The sequence below is a fragment of the Staurois parvus genome, unplaced genomic scaffold (assembly GCF_062004578.1).
Source record: "Staurois parvus isolate SC_StPar_1 unplaced genomic scaffold, SC_StPar_1.0 ptg000175l, whole genome shotgun sequence".
In the NCBI taxonomy this organism is placed as follows: Eukaryota; Metazoa; Chordata; class Amphibia; order Anura; family Ranidae; genus Staurois; species Staurois parvus.
Genome location: NW_028317971.1, coordinates 9140946 through 9159406, shown reverse-complemented (window position 1 = coordinate 9159406; position 18461 = coordinate 9140946). Strand labels below are relative to the sequence as shown.

The 18461-nt window shown below is 42.4% G+C and overlaps 1 protein-coding gene across 3 annotated transcripts in view; it reads right to left on the bottom strand.

The window, feature by feature from the left end:
* Positions 1-1286: 1286 nt before the first annotated feature.
* SMKR1 (small lysine rich protein 1) overlaps positions 1287-18461 on the bottom strand; it is a 30033-nt gene continuing 12858 nt past the window's right edge. The window contains exons 2-4 of one of the 3 annotated variants that reach the window (XM_089676925.1): positions 13557-13630; positions 12496-12554; positions 1287-1702 (exon numbers count right to left, since the gene is read on the bottom strand). In XM_089676925.1, the coding sequence (XP_089533051.1) occupies positions 1457-1702; positions 12496-12498 (249 nt within the window). In that variant the 5' untranslated portion in view covers positions 12499-12554; positions 13557-13630 and the 3' untranslated portion in view covers positions 1287-1456. Of the gene's footprint in view, positions 1703-9984; positions 10128-12495; positions 12555-13556; positions 13631-18461 lie in introns of those variants that run through there. The other 2 variants (XM_089676924.1, XM_089676923.1) reach the window with 2 other exon arrangements.

Sequence of the window (18461 nt, the reverse complement as noted above, 5' to 3'; positions counted from 1 at the left end):
GTGTATTACCTCTGCTGCCACTTCCAGAAATGTCTCTCTACTTCCTACCACATGGAAAAACTGTATTAGAGTGCCCCCACTCTGGCTGAAGGAGCACAGGGTGTAACTTTTGACCGCAGCATTTTCAGTCTGGGGTGAGGGGAGTGTTAGATGTATTAGAGGATTTAAATACACTAACGGACTGAAACCGTACTCCAGCTCACATTTTATAAGCAGTTACAGCAGTTTTTTTTCCTTTTGGGATTAAGACTTTACATAAATAGAAATTATAATTGTAAGCACCCGTCAGTAGTAAATGGTGGGTCTCATCCCTATAAACTGGTACATTGTTCTTTTGAAAAACAACAGACTTACTGGCAGGATCACTAGGTGAAAATAGAAGAAAGCCTAAAAAAGAGAACTAATGCAGCCACCACATCTAAGAATTGGTAAGCTGCAATATAATACATTTTTGCTTTTGGGTTTAATGCTACTTTAATAGCATGAAAATATCTTCCAAATGAAATAAATATAGCAGAAGAGAAAGGGACATCCATTTTTCCCAAGGACATCAAGTCAAACTGAACATGTGGGAGGGGTATAGCCTTAAAGGGGCAAGCCTTCAGTTTTTTTATGTGGCTAGTTTGAATTTCTCCTGTAGGCGGCAGTATAATCCTAGGTTTTTCACTATCAAGATGTGTACCTCAGTGGACGATAGAGACACTGGAAAATTACAGAGATAACTCAAGTAGATGTAAACCTTAACTGTATGACATTTAGCTTATTAAAGCACTGTAGAAATAAAAAATGCCATTTTTTTTTAAAGCTCCAGGTATAATCTTTACTGCAAACTTATATTGATCTAGCTTGGCACAATGCAAGTATGAATATCTAAGGGGCCGCTAGGGAAGCTGGAAATCACTGAAGTAGTATGTGCTGCTACAATACCATGATCTTTCAAGTCTCACTCAGATTCTAAGCAAGAGGCTTTTTAAATTATATTCATATATTAAAGGTAATATGAAATTCCAGTGATTGGGTTTACATATACTTTAACTGAGTGTGATAAACAGGGCCTACTTGATCAGAATTGGGCTAGCTGCCTCCCAGTTCTGGTCTATATGTATTTACTGTCTTTGAAAATTACATTTCTTGAAATTGAGAGGAAATTAAGTTGATGAGAAGAATACAACCAGTCTTTGGATTGTTGGCGATAGATCTAAGAAATGGTGAGCAACAACTGAAATATACACAACAATTCTTTGAATATAAAATAGCTAAAAGCTATCAAAATACACCAGATACAGTTACATTTGCACTACAATTTATTGCTAATTGCTATAAAGTAAAAAAAGCCAGAAGTGGTATCTAATGATACCATTAAGGAAGATTATATGTCTTGACAGTTCATGTAAGGTCAACTAGTTGTCTTCTTTTTGGCACCAATAATAAACTGCTGCCAGTAAATGTAATACAACTATTTCTTTTTCTTTCCTTTCTTTCCTTTCTTCCCTTTCTTTTTTGGAGCTCCAGACCAATTAAAGCCTCGAAATTCCAAACAGTCCACAGCATTGTGAGATATATAGTAAGCATTCATCATGGCAGCAGGGCTGAGTATGTCCACTTCAGGTTTGGGCTCTTTACTTTTTTTTGTTTTCTTTGACTTCTTTCCCTTTGTTTTCTTTGATTTGGCAGACCCCTTCGATTTGGCACTTTTAGTTGGCTGAAAAAAAAAGTAATCCATTTGTTAAATATCTTGTAGTGTTCATATTTATGAGATACAAAGATTACAAACACTAAAAATGTACTGTAGTTGAGCTTCAAGCAAACAGCTATATATAATGTACTAGGGGAAATGGAAATAAATACACCGATGATCTACATATAAGTGTGATTGCTTTACCTGCCAAAGGGTTTTTATTTGTGTCAAACTAGGTCTGAGATTTATATAGCTTTATCACACAGCAAAGCCCTGTCCAGAAGGCAGGATATATGATTTTAATCTGCTGCAGGTAAGTTACACAAACAGGTCTTCTCTCCACATCAAACCACATGACTGAACTCTAAAAGCAGAAACAGCAGAGTAATCAGCTCATTTCTTGGCCACTCTCCTGCTCAAGAAATTCAAGACAGAATAAAAATCAATCGGGGTGTTCAGGCACAATGTCAGGAACTAAAGCACCTTCTGGTGGCATGGTGATCCTCAGAACTATAAGGTGTAGTTCCAGTGTCCACCAGTGGATGGCTCCCGGGGGCCAGCAAATGCTAGGGATTAGTCTGCATCTGATGTTGGTTGTTGGGCAGGTACTTAGCCCCTCATCTATCATTCCACAGTGCCTCAGTGTTTTGTGCTGTGAGCCGGACCTTCTGATTGTGATGCCCTGATCTTGCTTCTGTACCTGTTACCCTGATTTCACTGCCATTACCTGATCCCTGGTCTGACCCCCTTCCTGACCTGTTTGACCTGCTGTTCCTTCCATCTGCTGTCTGACCTTGCCTTACCTGATCTCTTCCCTAGCTTTGTATACAATATATTACATTATAGTTACTTTTGTTAGGTATTTTTACACTAGGTTTCATTTGCCACATGTGTTTGACTATTGCTTGTTAACTGTTTGTGGTGCAACATTTGTAGATGTTCCGTATAGCACAGCAGTTATTTGCTGTTGTTGTAACATGCAGTTTCCCCTTGATCTCCGCTAGCCCTCTTCTCGTCCATCCCAGGTGTTATCACATATAAGAGCCTGGAACAGACAGTAGAGGAGGACCTGTTGGGAACAGTGCAGCAAATAACAGTATGTTTCCCTGCACCGCTCTACAAATCCATAACACAGAGTTTCTCAAATAGAGTTCCACCACAAATAAATATTGTGGAGGATGTATATCTGTCCAATGTTGTTTTCAATATGAACTAACAGTGCACATTGATACCTGACCAACCTGTAGTTGTGGTTCATGTGAACTAAGAGGGTGGCATCAAGAGGAGTGCAGAGAGTGGGAACATGTGGCTGGATCAGGAGGTGACATCCTAGCAGCAGTGAATACAGACTGTGGAGGGGGGAAGCGGAGAGTGAGAGCACGTGAATGAATATGACATCCAGTGTATGGCAGCATTGAATGTAGACTGGAACAAGGCTGGATGAGAATGAATGTAGCAGGAGGTGAGATCATACAGTTAGGTATATATATTTGGACACAGGCCCAATTTTAGTTTTTTCAGGTATTTACCAAAACATATTCAGGCTATAGTTATATAATGGATATGGGCTGAAAGTGCACACTCTCAGGTTTCATTTGAGGGTATGTACATCCAAATTGGAGGAAGGGTTTAAGAATTACAGCTCTCAAGAATAGCCATCCCCCCTTTTTCAAGGGACCAAAAGTAATTGGACAATTTAATCAAAAGCTGTTTTATGGCCAGGTGTGGGCTACTCCTTCGTTATTTCTTCATCAATTAAACACGTAAAAGGTCTGGAGTTGATTCTAAGTGTGGTATTTGCATTTGGAATCTATTGGTGTAAACCTACATCATGCATTCAAAGGAGCTGCGCATGCAAGTAAAACAGGCCATTGTAAAGCTTCAAAAATGAAACAAATCCATCAGAGAGATAGCAGCAACATTAGAAGTGGCCAAAGCAACAGTTTGGTACATTCTGAGGAAAGAAGAACGCACTGGTGAGCTCAGCAACATAAAAAGGCACTGATGTCCATGGAAGACAACAGTGGTGGATGATTGAAGGATCCTCTCTATGGTAAAGAAAAACCCATTCACAACATTCAGACAAGTGAAGGACACTCTCCAGGAGGTGGGTGTATCGTTGGCAAAGTCTACAATAAAGAGAAGACTTCATGAGAGCAAATACAGAGGGTTCACCACAAGGTGCAAACCATTCATAAGCCTAAAGAATAGAAAAGCCAGATTAGACTTTGCCAAAAAACATCTAAAAAAGCCAGACCAGTTCTGCAAAAGCATTCTTTGGAAGGATGAAACTAAGATTAATCTGTACCAGAATGACAGGAAGAAAAAAGTGTGGAGGAGGCTTGGAACTGCTTATGATCTAAAGCACACAACATCATCTGTAAAACATGGTGGAGGCAGTGTGATGGCATGAGCATGCATGTCTTCCAGTGGCACTGGGTCATTGGTGTTTATTGATGATGTGACTGAATTCTGCAGTGTTTAGAGATATACTGTCAGCCCAGATTCAGCCAAATGCAGCAAAGTTGATTGGACGGTGCTTCACAGTACAGATGGACAATGATCCAGAAAACACTTCTAAAGCAACCCAGGAGCTTTTGAAGGAAAAGAAGTGAAATATTTTGCAATGGCCAAGTCATTCACCTGATCTCAACCCAATTGAGCATGCATTTCACTTTCTGAAGCAAAACTAAAGGCAGAAAGACCCACAAATAAAGAACAACTGAAGACAGCTGCAGTTAGCCTGGCAAAGAATCAGAATGGAGGAAACCCAGTCTTTGGTAATGTCCATGGGTTCCAGACTTCAGGCAGTCATTGCCAGTAAAGGATTCTCAACAAAATATTAAAAATGAACATTTTATTTATGCTTATGTTAAATTTGTCCAATTACATTTGAACCCCTGAAAATGGAGGGACTGTGTATAAAATTGATTGCAGTTCCTACAATTTTTACTTGATATTTATGTTCAACCCCCTGAATTAACCGCTTCCATACAGGGCACTTTTACCCCCTTCCTACCCAGGACATTTTTCAGGTTGCAGCGCTCTCACACTTTGAATGACAATTGCGTGGTCATACAACACTGTACCCAAACTAAAATTAATTTTTTCACACATTAGAGCTTTCTTTTGGTGGTATTTAATCACCACTGGGATTTTTATTTTTTGCTAAATTAACAAAAAAAGACCGAAAAATTTTGAAAAAAAAAACGTTTTTCTTTGTTTCTGTTAAAGTTTGCAAATAAATAATTGTTCTTCATAAATTTAGACCAAGATGTATTCTACTACATATCTTTGGTGAAAATAACCCAAATTAGTATTTATTATTTAGTCTGTAGGAAAGTTATAGAGTTCACAAACTATGGTATAGATCTGAAAATTGATCAATCCTGAAGTACTGACAGTCAATCTAATTTCTTGAGGTCCAAGAATGTCAGAATCGTACAGATATCCCCCAAATGACCCCTTTTTGCAAAGTAGACAGTCCGACATATTTCATAAGAGACAGGGCGAGTTTTTTGAAGTTGTAATTATTTTTGTCATAATTTTTCGAAAAATGAAAAAAATAATTTTAATTTTTTTTTTTTTTTTTTTTTTTTTACATACTGTCACCAGTGCAGTACAGCTTCATCTTATAACTGGCATGGCGGTGATCAGGGACACTGACTGGTGACAGTACGAAAAAAAAAATTTATTTTTATTTTAATTTTTTTATTTTACATTTTTTATTACATTTTTTTTCTGGTTTTTTTAAGTTTTTTTTCATATTTCACTATGACCAAAGTAGTATAATGTTACCATAGTAACAGTGTACTACTTTGGGGAAGTGATCAGTTTTTTACACAATTTGCTTATAGCAAAGAATTACTTTGCTATAAGCAAGCATTTACCTGAATGACATCGATTCATTCAGGGTTTTTTTTTGTTGTGCTTAGCTGTGATTTGGCAAGGGCTAAGCACACGAGACAGCTGGGCTGTGATTGGCCCAGCTTGTGCATGTGATCTCTGTGTCGATTCACAGCTAGACACACTTGTATACAATGGATGGCATGAAAGGAAGCCATCCATTGTATTCAACTGTCATGTGACCTGCTGTGATTGGTCACAGCAGGTCACATGGTACTGGAAATGGGGCCGGTACACAGATCTGTCATCGGCCGTGTCTGAGGTACACAGCCGGTGACAGGTCGCACCGCAGAGCGGACCTGCGGGCAGGTGCACAGCGCATGCCTGAAAGGACGTCATATGGCGGCATATGGAGCCAAAAGTATGAAAATTGTGCCTGTGTCCAAATATATTTGGACCTAACTGTATTAGCTTTATGTACAGTTATGACATAACATATAGCTAATATAATCTTACCTCCTGTTACATTCAGTCTCATCCAGCTGTGCGCTCCCCCTCTCTGCAGTCTGCATCACTGCTGCCAAACACTGGATGTCACCTCCTGTTTCAGCCATGTTCTCCCTCTCTCTGCTCAGTCTCCAGTCTGTATTGACTGCTGCCTTACACACACACACAGTGCTCAGACTCTCTGCACCCCCCTCCCCCACACTCTGCATCACACCACTACACAGACTCAAGGGATCTCACCTCATGATCCAGCCATGGGTTCATGCTCTGTGTTCCCTTTCACTGTCTTGCCATAGGAAATAATACCTCCCCCTTCAGCTCCTGCTCTATGCAGTATCCCTGGCACTTCACTCTAAATTCGCAGGGGCGGACTGACCATTTGAGCACTCGGGCACTGCCCGAGGGCCCAGGGTCAGTAGGGAGCACCATGAGATGCCCCTGGTACCTTTTTTATAGGCTTTTTTGAGTGTGGGCAAGGACACAGGGGCCCCATGATCCCTATTGCCCGGGGGCCCCATGAGTTGTCAGTCCGCCCCTGCACAGGAGCCAGAACTACAGAGGAGGCATTGGGTATCAATGTTTCCATAGTGTTCTCAATGTGCGCTGACAGCCAGTACTGTCAGCGTGCATTGAGAACACTACTGGAAACAACAGAACACATTTTTATGATGTGATCCCTATCATCAGTCATAGCGATCACATGATACTCGGTTACAGATTACCAGTAACTGTAATCCACTGTGTCCGGTGGACATAGCAGTCACAGGCAGGGCCGGTGCTTCCAATAGGCAGCCATCTAGGGCGCACTGCCACCTAGGGGCGCTTGAGGCGCAGCACAGGCCAGCACTCTCTCTGTGTGGGATGCCTCCACATCATGAACGATCCTTCAGCTGAGAGGAGGGGCAGAAGAAGGGAGGAAGAAAGAACAGAGGAAGATGCCGGGTGTCTGGGGCCAGTGTAGCAGCTGAGCTGCCGCTCCTTCCAGTGTTCCTCTCAGACTCAGTCCCTTACTGCAAGCTGGCTGGTGGCTGCTGATCACTGTAGAGCTCCAGCCCTTCTCTTTACATTCATCCGTGGAGGAGGAACTGTGCCTGCAGAGGAAGGTAATGTCTGACTCTGATGCATTGTATCTGTGTGAGTGAGACCCGGCCTGCCATCCATCACATGTGCAATGTGTCAGCAAGTGATGACATCATCATGATCCCACAGCCTGCTCTTCTAGTGCCTGCTGATCTGTGTCAGTATTGGTGGTGGTGTGTTGTGTCGGATCTGTCACTGTGTGGGATTGCTCAGTTCAGGTGTTCTCTCTGTGCGTGGGGGCTGGGCTGCCTGCTGTCGCAGCATTTTATCCCCCCCCCCCCCCCCCCCCCCATTGCCTGGGGATTTCCCGCCTGGGATCTGTCAGTGTGGATCCATCATCCTCCACTCACTGCAACGGTCACCCTGCCACTGCCAGCCACAGGTACAGAATTTTAACAGTTCCATGTTTTGCTGATTTAATATTTTCTGTTTTTTAAAATATTTATTTATTTGGGGGGGGGTGCAAGTAAAGTTCCTTGAAAAAGTATTCATACACCTGAAATGTTCCACATTTTGTCATGTTACAACCAAAAACTTAAATGTCTTTTATTGGGATTTTATGTTATAGACCAACACAAAGTGGCACATACAGTGGGGATCGAAAGTTTGGGCACCCCAGCTAAAAATTTGTATTAATGTGCATAAAGAAGCCAAGGAAAGATGGAAAAATCTCCAAAAGGCATCAAATTACAGATTAGACATTCTTATAATATGTCAACAAAAGTTAGATTTTATTTCCATCATTTACACTTTCAAAATAACAGAAAACAAAAAAATGGCGTCTGCAAAAGTTTGGGCACCCTGCAGAGTTAATATCTTGTACTGCCCCTTTGGCAAGTATCACAGCTTGTAAACGCTTTTTGTAGCCAGCCAAGAGTCTTTCAATTCTTGATTGAGGTATCTTTGCCCATTCTTCCTTACAAAAGTCTTCCAGTTCTTTGAGATTTCTGGGCTGTCTGTCATGCACTGCTCTTTTAAGGTCTATCCATAGATTTTCAATTATGTTGAGGTCAGGAGATTGTGAAGGCCATGGCAAAACCTTCAGTTTACGCCTCTTGATGTAATCCCCCGTGGATTTCGAGGTGTGTTTAGGATCATTATCCATTTGTAGAAGCCATCCTCTCTTTAACTTCAGCTTTTTCACAGATGGCATCAAGTTACCATCCAAAATTTGCTGAAATTTTATTAAATCCATTTTTCCTTCTACTCGTGAGATGTTCCCTGTGCCACTGGCTGCAACACAACCCCAAAGCATGATTGATCCAACCCCATGCTTAACAGTTGGACAGAGGTTCTTTTCATTAAATTCTGTGCCCCTTCTTCTCCAAACGTACCTTTGCTCATTCCGGCCAAAAAGTTCAATTTTAACCTCATCGGTCCACAGAACTTGTTTCCACAATGCATCAGGCTTGTCTATATGTTCATTTGCAAAGTTCAAACAATGATTTTTGTGGTGAGGACGTAGAAGAGGTTTTCTTCTGATGACTCTTCCATGAAGACCAAATTTGTACAAGTATCTCTTTATAGTGGAATAGTGTACCACAACTCCAGTGTCTGCCAGATCTTTCTGGAGGGATCGTGCAGTCAAACGTGGGTTTTGAATTGTTTTTCCCACAATCCTGCGAGCTGTTCTGTCTGATATTTTTCTTGGTCTTCCAGATCTTGCTTTATCTTCCACTGTTCCTGATGACTGCCATTTCTTAATTACATTCCGAACAGAGGATATTGACATCTGAAAACGCTTTGCTATCTTCTTATAGCCTTCTCCAGCTTTGTGAGCGTCAACTATTTTCAGTTTCAGTTTTCTAGACAACTGCTTAGAAGAACCCATGGTGCTGATTGTTGGGGCAAGGTCAGATGAGTCTGGGCATTTAAAACCTTTGAGATTGACATCACCTGGTCTTCCCAGACGATGATTGAGAACAATCCATGACACTGCAGGTCTCAGCTTTGCAAAGGGGGCAGTGCATGCTATAAATTCTGCAGGGTGCCCAAACTTTTGCAGACGCCATTTTTTTGTTTTCTGTTATTTTGAAAGTGTAAATGATGGAAATAAAATCTAACTTTTGTTGACATATAATGTCTAATCTGTAATTTGATGCCTTTTGGAGATTTTTCCATCTTTCTTTGGCTTCTTTATGCACATTAATACAAATTTTTAGCTGGGGTGCCCAAACTTTCGATCCCCACTGTAATTGTGAAGTGGAAGGAAAATGATAAATGGTTTTCAACACTTTTTACAAATATCTGAAAAGTGTGGCGTGGATTTGTATTCAGCCCCCCAAGTCAATACTTTGTAGAACCACCTTTCGGTGCAATTACAGCTGCAAGTCTTTTTAGGGATGTCTCTACCAGCTTTGCACATCTAGAGGGTGAAATTTTTGCCCATTCTTCCCTGCAAGATAGCTCAACCTCTGTCAGATTGGATCGAGAGCGTCTGTGAACAGCAATTTTCAAGTCTTGCCACAGATTCTCAATTGGATTTAGGCCTGGACTTTTACTGGGCCATTCTAACTCATGAATATGCTTTGATCTAAACCATTCCATTGTAGCTCTGGCTGTATGTTTAGGGTCGTTGTCCTGCTGGAAGGTGAACCTCTGCCCCAGTCTCACATCTTTTGCAGACTAACAGGTTTTCTTCTAAGAATGCCCTGTATTTGGCTCCATACATCTTCCCATCAACTCTGACCAGCTTCCCTGTCCCTGCTGAAGAAAAGCATCCCCAAAACATGATGCTGCCACCACCATGTTTCGGTGAGGATGGTGTGTTTAGGGTGATGTGCAGTGTTAGTTTTCCACCACACATAGTGTTTTGCTTTTAGGCCAAAAAGTAAAATTTTGGCCTCATCTGACCTGTGGACAGATTCTCCCACCTGAGCTGTAGATCTCTGCAGCTCCTCCAGAGTTACCATGGGCCTCTTGGCTGCTTCTCTGATTAATGCTCTTCTTGCCGGCCTGTCAGTTTAGGTGCACGGCCATGTCTTGGTAGGTTTGCAGTTGTGTCATACAATTTCCCTTTTTGGATAAAGGATTGAACAGTGTTACGTGAGATGTTCACAGCTTGGGAAAAATTTTTCATAACCTAACACTGGTTTAAACTTCTCCACAACTTTATCCCTGACCTCTCTGGTGTGTTCCTTGGCCTTTATGATGCGGTTTGTTCACTAATGTTCTCTAACAAACAGAACAGCTGTATTTATACTGAAATTAAATTACACACAGGTGGACTTTATTTACTAATTAGGTGACTTCTGAAGGCAATTAGTTCCACTAGATTTTAGTTAGGGGTATCAGAGTAAAGGGGCTGAAATAAATGCACGCCACCTTTTTCAGATATTTATTTGTAAAATATTTTGAAAACAATTATCATTTTCCTTCCAATTCACAATTATGTACCACTTTGTGTTGGTCTATCGCATAAAATCCCAATAAAATACATTTACGTTTTTGGTTGCAACATGACAAAATGTGAAAAATTTCAAGGGGTATGAATACTTTTTCAAGGTACTGTAGCTGGTCTTGCCTAGGGTGCAAAATGGTTTAGCACTGGCCCTGGCCACAGGAGGGGCACGCAGCACACTTCTAACCTGGAACAGGCACAACGATGTACATGTATGTGATTGTGCCTGCACATGCCGCCCTGCATATAATTACTGTGGCAGGCCGACAAGTGGATAAACTGTATATAGCATCAGATACATGCAGTATAAAGCACTGTGTTCCGGCAGCTGTACAGGAACTTTCCGTCCCGTTCCCAGAACAAAATCAAGTCACATTTAGCATTGCTGAGCCATTCACAGGAAGCCATGTATTTTTATCAAAGGTGGAATGGCAGGCGGCCTTGTATTCATTGATAAAATACAAGGCTTCCTGTGAATGGCAAAGTAGTGTTCAGCCCAACTGTATTTTGTTCCGGGAACGGGATGGGAAGTTTCCATACCTCTGCCGCAACACAGCACTCTATATTGTATGTAGCTGATGCTACATACGGTTTATATAATGCTGACAGGAGCCACATGTGTTAGCAAAGAAAATAATTGGTTTGGACCAGCTTGGCCCAAACAAACTATTTAAAGTGACAGCAAAGCTGGAGTTAGGTTTTAAAGAAACATAATATTGGGAGTGCTGACTGTCACTTTAAAGTAGTACTAAAGGCAAAACTTTTTTTTTTCATTTTGCATAAAGTAAGGGTTTTTTTTTTGCCAACTGTGTCCCATTGGGGAGAATTCCCTTCACTTCCTGTCCCATAACCAAAGCAGAAAGTGAGGAAATCCCTCCAAACTGAGATAATCCCGGGGTGTCACCAGGGTCAACAGTACTAGTGTTCCTATTGGAAGATTTTATCTCTATTCCTGTTCTGATGTCAACCCAAGATTTGGGATTTTCTTTTACTTTCACTTTCAATAATGGTAAACAGGACAAATAGAGTGAATCTCCCTAATAGGGGCACAGACAGCAGTAGAAACCTGACAAGATACCTTTCCACTCTATCCAAACCAAAAAAAAAACTTGCCTGTAGTTATACTTTAAAGCAGAGTTCCACCTGATAAAAAAAAATAAATAAAAGTCAGCAGCTACAAAAACTGTAGCCGCTGACCTTCAGTCCAGTGGTGTCCTCACCACCTGTCTTTTCTCCCTGGTGTCGGCATCTTCAGTGTAGGCAGGCAGCTGTGACAGCTTGCGGCTTCACAGCCGGGTACCCACTGCGCATGCACGAGAAGTGCTGTGCTTTGTGAATGGCCCCGTAGTCTTCTGGGACCTGTCATGTGTCCCAGAAAACTACGGGGAGGACAACTTCTGCTTCCGATCGACTAGGTCATTGCAGCGGAAGTGGGTACCTGTCAAATTCGGGTACCCACTCACCCCCATTCCCCAAAGGTGCCAATCCTTAATGGGGAGTGGGGGAAAAAGGCTTAAAGCGGAACTTCCCCTTTTGGGCAGAGCTCCACTTTAAGAAAGCTGCCGGCAGGCTTTCAACAAGCTTCAAGTAGTGCTGAGGCCTACTGAAGCCTGCTAGACATTTATTTAAAGCCCAACTCCAGGAAACGTTATGGCCCTCCCTTGCTGTGGGGCTGCACCTGCACTGTAAGGGCTAACAGTCTGCTTATGTCTAGGGCACGGCAAATGCACTTTTACTTAGCTGATCATCTGCATCCTCTGGTCTGTCTTAACACAATACCTACTAATGCACATGCAGTAAACATAGTACATTGGACTTGACTGGTGTGAATGGGCCCTTACTGAATAATCCTGTAAATGTAACAGCACACTGATACTGTAATAGGCCACTGTAGTAACTAAGAGAGTTCTTACTGTTAGCAGCAATAAGGCTGATTAACAATACAAAACAACAACACGAAAAGTCACTATATTGTATGCATTACCATGCTGAGCACACTGAAGATGCTGTGAACAAGGTTTTACATATCTATGATGCCACGTCCTGCAAAAGAAAAAAGGAGAAAATTAATGCTGTGCTCATAGTAAATACATATATTGTATCGTATGTGACTGTACGCCTTATGAAGATTTTGATGATTTTTCATGAACAGCCTGACACAAAGGTTCATTTAAGCAATGATTAAATGCTAAAATAATAAAGAAAACCTTATGTAAGCTTTTGTGTGGTTTATCGCTTCCTAAAGTGTCTGTCTGGGCATTACCCAATTTGCCTGCAAATTCTACCACCGCCCCCCCCCCCCCTTTTTTTATTTTTTATTTTGCCTTGTTCCTGAGGCAAGAATCTGCCCTTATTGCTTGCTATGATTTCATTACCAGGCTTTTTGCAGGGGCAGATGCTGAGCTCAGTTCCTATTGACATAGGCTTGCCTTCAGAGACCTACAGTTGTGTTCAAAATAATAGCAGTCAGACATCACTAACCTGATCAATCACTGTTTTAGGTAGAAATGATATTTCTACATGGGAAATAATTTACTAGCAGGTGTAGTAGAGTAATAGAACTCCAACAGACCCAACAGTCATGACATGCATGCTGCTGATTCTGTGTAAATGAATCACTAATTGAAAGGGGCATGTTCAAAATAATAGCAGTGTGGAGTTCTATTAGTGAGGTCATTCATTCTTTGAAAAACAGGTGGCAATTATTGCCCTTATTTAAGGAAGGAAGGCAACAAATGTTGTACATGCTGGTTACAGTGCATTTCTCTCTGAAATTCTGAGGAAAATGGGTCGTTCCAGACATTGTTCAGAAGAACAGCGTACCTTGATTAAAAGTTGATTGGGGAGGGGAAAACATATAAAGAAGTGCAGAAAATGATAGGCTGATCAGCTAAAATGATCGCAAATGCTTTAAAATGGAAATTAAACCTGAAAGACGTGGAAGAAAGTGAAAAACTGCCATTCGAATGGATAGAAGAATAGCCAAAATGGTAAGGACTCAGCCAACAATCAGCTCCAGGAAGATCAAAGAAGGTCTAAAGTTACCTGTGAGTACTGTTACAATTAGAAGACGCCTATGTGAAGCCAAGCTATCTGCTAGAAGCCCCCGCAAAGTCCCACTGTTGAAAAAAAGACATGTGCTGAAGAGGTTACAATTTGACAAAGAGCACATTGACTGGCCTAAAGAGAAATGGTGCAACATTTTGTGGACTGATGAAAGTAAGATTGTTCTTTTTGGGTCTAGTGGCCGGAGACAGTTTGTCAGACGACCCCCAAACACTGAATTCAAGCCACAGTACACTGTGAAGACAGTGAAGCATGGTTGTGCAAGCATCATGATATGGGGATGTTTCTCATACTACGGTGTTGGGCCTATTTATCGCATACCAGGGATCATGGATCAGTTTGAATACATCAAAATACTTGAAGAGGTCATGCTGCCTTATGCTGAAGAGGAAATGCCCTTGAAATGGGTGTTCCAACAAGACAACGACCCCAAACACACCAGTAAACGTGCAACATCTTGGTTCCAGACCAACAAGATTGACGTTATGGAGTGGCCAGCCCAATCCTCGGATCTTAACCACTTTCCTACCAGGCACTTATACTCCCTTCATTACCAGGCCAATTTTCAGCTTTCAGCACTGTTGCACTTTGAATGACAATTGTGTAGTCATGCAGCACTGTACCCATATGACATTTTTATCATTTTCTTCTCACAAATAGAGCTTTCTTTTGGTGGTATTTACTTGCCGCTGGGTGTTTTACTTTTTGCGCTATAAACAAAAAAAGAGCAAAAAATTTGAAAAAAAAGGTTTCTTTGTTTCTATCATAAAAGTTTGCAAATAGGTAATTTTTCTCCTTCACTGATGTGTGTTGATGAGGCTGCACTGATAGGCAGCACTGAAGGGCACTGATAGGCAGCACTAATGAGGTGGCATGGATAGGCGGCACTGATAGGTGGAACTGATAGGCAGCACTGATGATGGGTACGGATAGGCAGCAATGATAGGCAGCACTGCTGGGCACTGACTGGCGGCACTACTGGGAACTGACTGGTTGCACTGCTGGGCATTGACTGGCTCAGTTGCTGGGCACTGACTGGCAGCACTGATGGGCACAGGTGGGTGGCACTGATGGGCAGAGTTGGGTGACACAGGTGGGTGGCACTGCTGGGTACAGGTGGGTGGAACTGGTGGGTGGCACTGCTGGGCACCGATCATCAGGGAACTGATCATCAGTGCCCTGATGATCAGTGCCAATCCCTGCTCTGACAACTGTCGGTTCTCGGCAGTACTTTCCCCACTTTCTGACAGTGTGAGGAAAGTGCAGCCGAGAACCGGCAATTGCATTTCCCTGTGATCAGCGTGTCATTGGACACGGCTGCTCAAGTGGTAAAAAGCCGCTGTGATTGGCCTTTTACCACATCACGTGATCAGCTGTATCCGTAGGACACAACGATCACAGAGATCACCAGGTGTGCGCCCCGGGGGGGGGGGGGAGTGCGCAGGAAAGTGCGTTCTGGGAGGACAACATATAACGCCCTCCCAGAACTGGCCGGCCACAGTGTAGCCGTCATTCAGCTATCTGCGGTCGGCAACTGGTTAATCCAATAGAAAACCTGTGGGGTGACATCAAAAATGTAGTTTCTGAGGCAAAACCAAGAAATAGAGAAGAACTGTGGAATGTAGTCCAATCATCCTGGGCTGGAATACCTGTTCACAGGTGCCAGAAGTTGGTTGACTCCATGCAACACAGATGTACAGCAGTTCTCAGAAACAGTGCTTATACAACTAAATATTCATTAAGTGATTCAAAGGAAAGCAAAATCTTCAAACATTTTTCAGTTTATATAGTGAATGTTTGAGTTTGTAAAGAAGAATACAAACACTGCTATTTTTTTGAACAGTCTAATATTCACTTTTCTTCAATTTTTTTAGAGGAACAACACAAATTTGATATATTTTTCTTCATGTTTTGATTTGGAATAGAATGTGTAGTGTCCCCAATGCATTTGTGTGTATGGAAATATTATTTTGCTATTGTTATTATTTTGAACACAACTGTATATCTCCCAAGAGCCCTTTCCCTATACATAGTGTTGGCTAGGTGCCAGCATTATGTTGTTGGGAAAGAAATGTAGGCATGTGGATAGGGAGAGAGAGAGGTGAGGGGAGAAGTTGAGTTCTGTAGTACAGCAGGCAGGGCTGACAATCATGTTTGGGATTTCACTGACATACACTTTAAAGCGGAGGTCCAATCAAAATGAAAAAAAAAAAAACAAAAGTCAGCAGGTACAAAAACTGTAGCTGCTGATATTTAAAAAACACTCACCTGTCCCTTGATCCCGTGGTGTCCTAACACTGGCTGGGTTCACCCGCCGTCCTGTGTCCCCAGCGCCTGCATCTTCAGTGTTGACACCTGGCTGTGACAGCTTGCGGCTTTGCAGCCGGGTGCCCACTGTGTATGCGTGAATAGCTCTGCACTTTGTGAATGGTCCCGTAGTCTTCTGGGACCCATTACATGTCCCAGAAGTCTATGGAGAGGGAGGGGTGGAGAACAACTTTTGTTTCCTATTGCCTAGGCAATTGCAGCAGAAGTGGAAGCGGGTACCTGTCAAATTCAGGTAACCCCCCTCCCCCCCTCAAAGGTGCCAATCCTTAATGGGGAGCAGTGGACAAAGCTTTAAATCAGAACTCCCCCTTTGGGTGGAGCTCCGCTTTAAGATATAGGCTGGTGATATTTGTGAGTTTCAGCGAGTCTGAAGAAAGCAAAAAGTAACCCACTGATGCCAGTGTCACACTAATATGCAGATCTCAGGAGAGGCTAGTCTACATCAAGCCTTAAAGTGGTTGTAAAGTTGTTGTTTTTTTAAATAAAAAACATGTTATACTTTCCTGCTCTGTGCAATGGTCCCCAAACCTCTACTTCTAGGGTCACCTGTCGGTGCTCTGGGCTCCTCCTCTTTACCATGTGCTCCTGTGGCAAGCTGCTTGTTATGGGGACACGTGTAGACTCAATCCCACGCCGAGCTGTGTGCATCCATAGACACACACACAGTGAAGCTTGGCCCCACCCCCCGCATGATTTGGCTGACAGCAGCAGGAGTCGGCCTCTGTTGAATAGTCTTGCTGGAAAAAACAGCATTTGACCAATGGCTGCAGTGCCGGTCGGTGTATTCTGACTGAGAAGGAAGTTCCCACTGTCAGAATGCAATAGCACAGTTTTTGTTCAACCCACTGGTTGAATGAAAAAAAACTGTGTGCCCAGTTTAAGAATAAACTTTATTTTTTAATTTAGTGTCAGTGTGTTTTAGGGAGGATAACAAAAGAAGAAAATTTACACACTGTTATTACTTGGTCCTACTATAGGTAAAACATCAAATACTATAAACAAATATGATATTGCAGCAAATATCAGGAGTAGGAGATTATTTTTTTTGTGGTGGGTGACAGCAACAGCAAGAAATTTACAGCTAAAATGTGATAAAAAAAAATTGGGGGGGCAGTTAAACTTCCAGCTGGTGAGTAGCAAGTGTACTCGGGAGTGGATATTCCCATTTCACATTTTGTTTTAACTGTGAAGCTAAAATCCTGTAGGAAACAGCTATTCATACATCTGTTTCTTTATTTTTTCTGGGCTTTCCACTTCAAAGAGGCATGATCTGTCACCAACTTTAAGGACCCTTTTACACAGGTGATCCAATGAGGTTCACCTGTCAGTTTATTGGGTGGACTAATTCAGAAGGTCCTTGTGTCCCTATGGACTGGCAGGTGTAAACGGACTTGTGTCTTTTTACACCCGCATACCTCCATTCCAATCCAGTCCACTATAAAAACAAGTGGATCTGCTCCCCATCTTAACGGATCAGATCGGAGGGCCTTTTACACCCGGCCGCCCATTGAGCAGAGCAGACTCAGTCCCTGACGGACCTGTCATCTGCTTGTTCTGCTCTGATCAGCAAGGGATCAGCAGACAGGTCTCCTGCTGAGTGAAGGGGATTCTGCCCTGTGTGAAAGGGGCCAAACTATCTTCCTAGCAGAAAGAATCCAACACCCTTTGATGGATAAGCATTCTTTTCAATGATCACATAATTTCTCTCATGCTCATTCAGTTTTCTACTCAAAAAGATTACGGAATACTCTTCTCTATTCTGTACATAGAACAATACCACCCCAAACCAAAATCTCAGGCAATAGTCTAGACCAGGGGTACTAAACCTGTGGCCCTTGGAGCTCTCTGATGTGGCCCCGACCTCAAACCAGGGAAGTGCACTTCTATTATATCCTGCGGGTTTTGTGCACAAGATATAATAGATGTCTATGGCAAAGCACAGCTAATCCACAGGAAAGCCGTAGGCACACTGCACTGCACCTGTGGTGTGGGTAAGCAACAGCAAATCACTGTGAAAGCAGCCTCATAGGGGGCTCAGGACAGTAGGGATTTGTTTACATTTGCAGTTTGGGAGGGCGTAAATTGCTATAGTTGAGGAGTGTTTTTACCCCCCCTACCACAGGTGTCAGGGGTTGCAATGGTGGTCCCTGTCACATTCTGTTTTACACTTGGACAGGAGGGCTGGGTGGGGACAACATATACAGGACCAATTCTCTCCATTTTCCTCCTGCAACTGCTGAAAGCTGGCTTCTCCTCTCCCTTATGCCAGGCATTCAGCAGCTTCAGGAGAAAATCACTTACGTGGCCCTCGCTCATCAAAAGGTTGAACACTCCTGGTCTAGACAATACATTTGCCAGGCATTTAGCAGCTTCAGGAGAAAATCACTTATGTGGCCCTCGCTCATCAAAAGGTTGAACACTTCTGGTCTAGACAATACATTTTTCTAATCAGTAGCTTCTAACGCTGGCTGAGTACAAAAGTCTGCTCTGCACTTAATCATTACAAAGTCTGTAAATATTCTATAATGCACTACAATACACAAAAAGGCCCAAATC